Source organism: Myotis davidii, unplaced genomic scaffold, assembly GCF_000327345.1.
Source record: "Myotis davidii unplaced genomic scaffold, ASM32734v1 scaffold2786, whole genome shotgun sequence".
NCBI classification, from domain to species: domain Eukaryota; kingdom Metazoa; phylum Chordata; class Mammalia; order Chiroptera; family Vespertilionidae; genus Myotis; species Myotis davidii.
In genome coordinates this window covers 112,369-114,366 of record NW_006296623.1, presented here as the reverse complement: position 1 = coordinate 114,366, position 1,998 = coordinate 112,369, and the positions used below count along the sequence as shown (strand labels likewise).

General features: G+C 49.3%; 1 protein-coding gene across 1 annotated transcript in view; it reads right to left on the bottom strand.

The window, feature by feature from the left end:
- The window catches only part of UXT (ubiquitously expressed prefoldin like chaperone), a 7,305-nt gene extending 5,307 nt beyond the window's left edge, over positions 1-1,998 (bottom strand). The window contains exons 1-4 of the mRNA XM_006772129.2: positions 1,926-1,998; positions 1,624-1,730; positions 342-423; positions 141-208 (exon numbers count right to left, since the gene is read on the bottom strand). Coding sequence (XP_006772192.1) covers positions 141-208; positions 342-423; positions 1,624-1,721 — 248 coding nt within the window. The 5' untranslated portion in view covers positions 1,722-1,730; positions 1,926-1,998. The remainder of the gene's footprint in view (positions 1-140; positions 209-341; positions 424-1,623; positions 1,731-1,925) is intronic.

Genomic DNA, 1,998 nt, shown 5'->3' with positions numbered 1-1,998 from the left:
TTGTCCTATTTTATTCACTGCCACATCTCCAGCACCTAGCACAGTGTCTGGTACACAGCAAATACTCAAAAAAAATTTTATTGAACGAAGGAAGGGGAAAGCTGAACCCTGTGGGCTTAAAGGGGCAGGAAGACACTCACACAACTGTGTCAACGAAGAAATTACAGCCCAAATCCACCTGCATATATAACTCTGAGTGTTTAGCTTCCTGTGGGGCCAGAGAAAAGAGGTAGGGGTTAGTGGTCAACTTTTAGGCCACATGACAGGTTTTGGTCTGGGTTATCTCCTCCCATGCCCCTCCCTTGCCCACAAAAGAAGGTACCCAACCTTGGCATCTTTACCTGGAGACGCTCAATGACATTTCTCAGTTGAAGGTATTTGGACAGCTGCTCATATACCTTGTCACGATGATCCAGTACCTTTCTGATGGGACATGATGGGACAAGAGTAAAATGGTGACCAACAGGAAGCCCTGTCCTTGGAATACCTCGTATCATGACCCTCTGAGACCCTCGAGTCACCGTGCCCTAAAGAGGGGCTTTAGTGCAGAAGTTAAGATTTGGACTCTGGGTCAGATTGCTTGGGTTTGAATCCAGGCTCTCATTTCACTAGCTGTTTGCCTTTGGTAAGTAAATAACCTCTTTGAGATTCAATTTCCCCATCTATAAAACAGGGATGGCAAGTATTACCCCATAGAGTCATTAGATGGATTAAATGAGTGTTTACTATAAAGTACTTAGAATAGTGCCTGTCAGAGAGTAAGCTCCATATAGGTGTTAGCTATTATTTATTAGTATTATTATATTACTCTCAATGCCTCCCTCCAATCAGAATGTCTTATTCTCACCCTAGAAAAATCCTCCATCCTTTTTAGGATGCTCTTAAAAAACAACAACTATTTATTGATTTCAGGGAGGGCAGGAGAGGGAGAGAGAGATAGAAACATCAATGATGAGAGTCATTGATTGGCTGTCTTCCGGATGCCCCCTAGTGGGGATTGAGCCCGCAACCCGGGCATGTGCCATGAGGGGGAATTGAAAATTGTGACCTCCAGTTCATAGGTCCACACTCAACCACTGAACCACACCGGTGGGGCTAGGATGTTCTTAATACTAGTTCTGAACACACTATTTCCTGCTCAGATTGATGATAGTAATAATAATTTTTCATACTCATTGAACCTCTAGTATCCATATTAAATCCTCTACCAGAACTCAAAACCATTGATGGAACATGATGGGACAAGAGTAAAATGGAAGGATCCATCAACTTCCCCATTTCACAGATGAGAAAACTGAGGACCATAAGGGCCAGAAGAGGCACGTGTTCGCACTGATGGCTAAATGGCCCAAACTGGTTTCAAACCTGAGAACTCTGGCCTAGGAAATCCACCCCTTAACTGTTCAGTAACATCGAAGGCCGCGTGTGCGCAGACACATCCTCTATTAAGGCGCCAAGTCCCAGTCAAGTAGCACCCCAACCGTCGCCCCTCCTCCCCTCTTGAATGGCGCGGAGGGCCGGGCTCCAAAAACCTTGCCCACCAATCAGAAGGCTAGACCCTGACTCCTACCGCCCTGCTCGCCACGTGGCAAGTTCCCTACGCCCCGCCCCCCCGTCACTCACTGCAGGTCCCGCTGCAGCACATCAGAGATGAAGGCTTCATAGCGCAGCACTTTCTCCCCCGTGGCGTCCAGGGCCCGCCGCTTAGGGGGCGTCGCCATGATGGGCTCCTGAGGTATGGGGAGGGGGAAGACCACGTTGAACACTCAGTGTGTCCTCAGGCACAGTCCATCTGCACCCTCTCAACGTCGGGAGTGAGTACGTCCAGCTAACGCTGGGCGCGGGGGGGTGGGGGGAGGCGTCCGCCTTCTTCCCCTTCCAACTCGGGGGCCCGCCACCCAGGGATACCCAAACGCAGCCCTCACCTTAGAGCCTCCGGCAATAAGAGAGGTTGGTAAGAACCATGGCTTCCGGGTGGCGCGTTTAAATGACGTATGA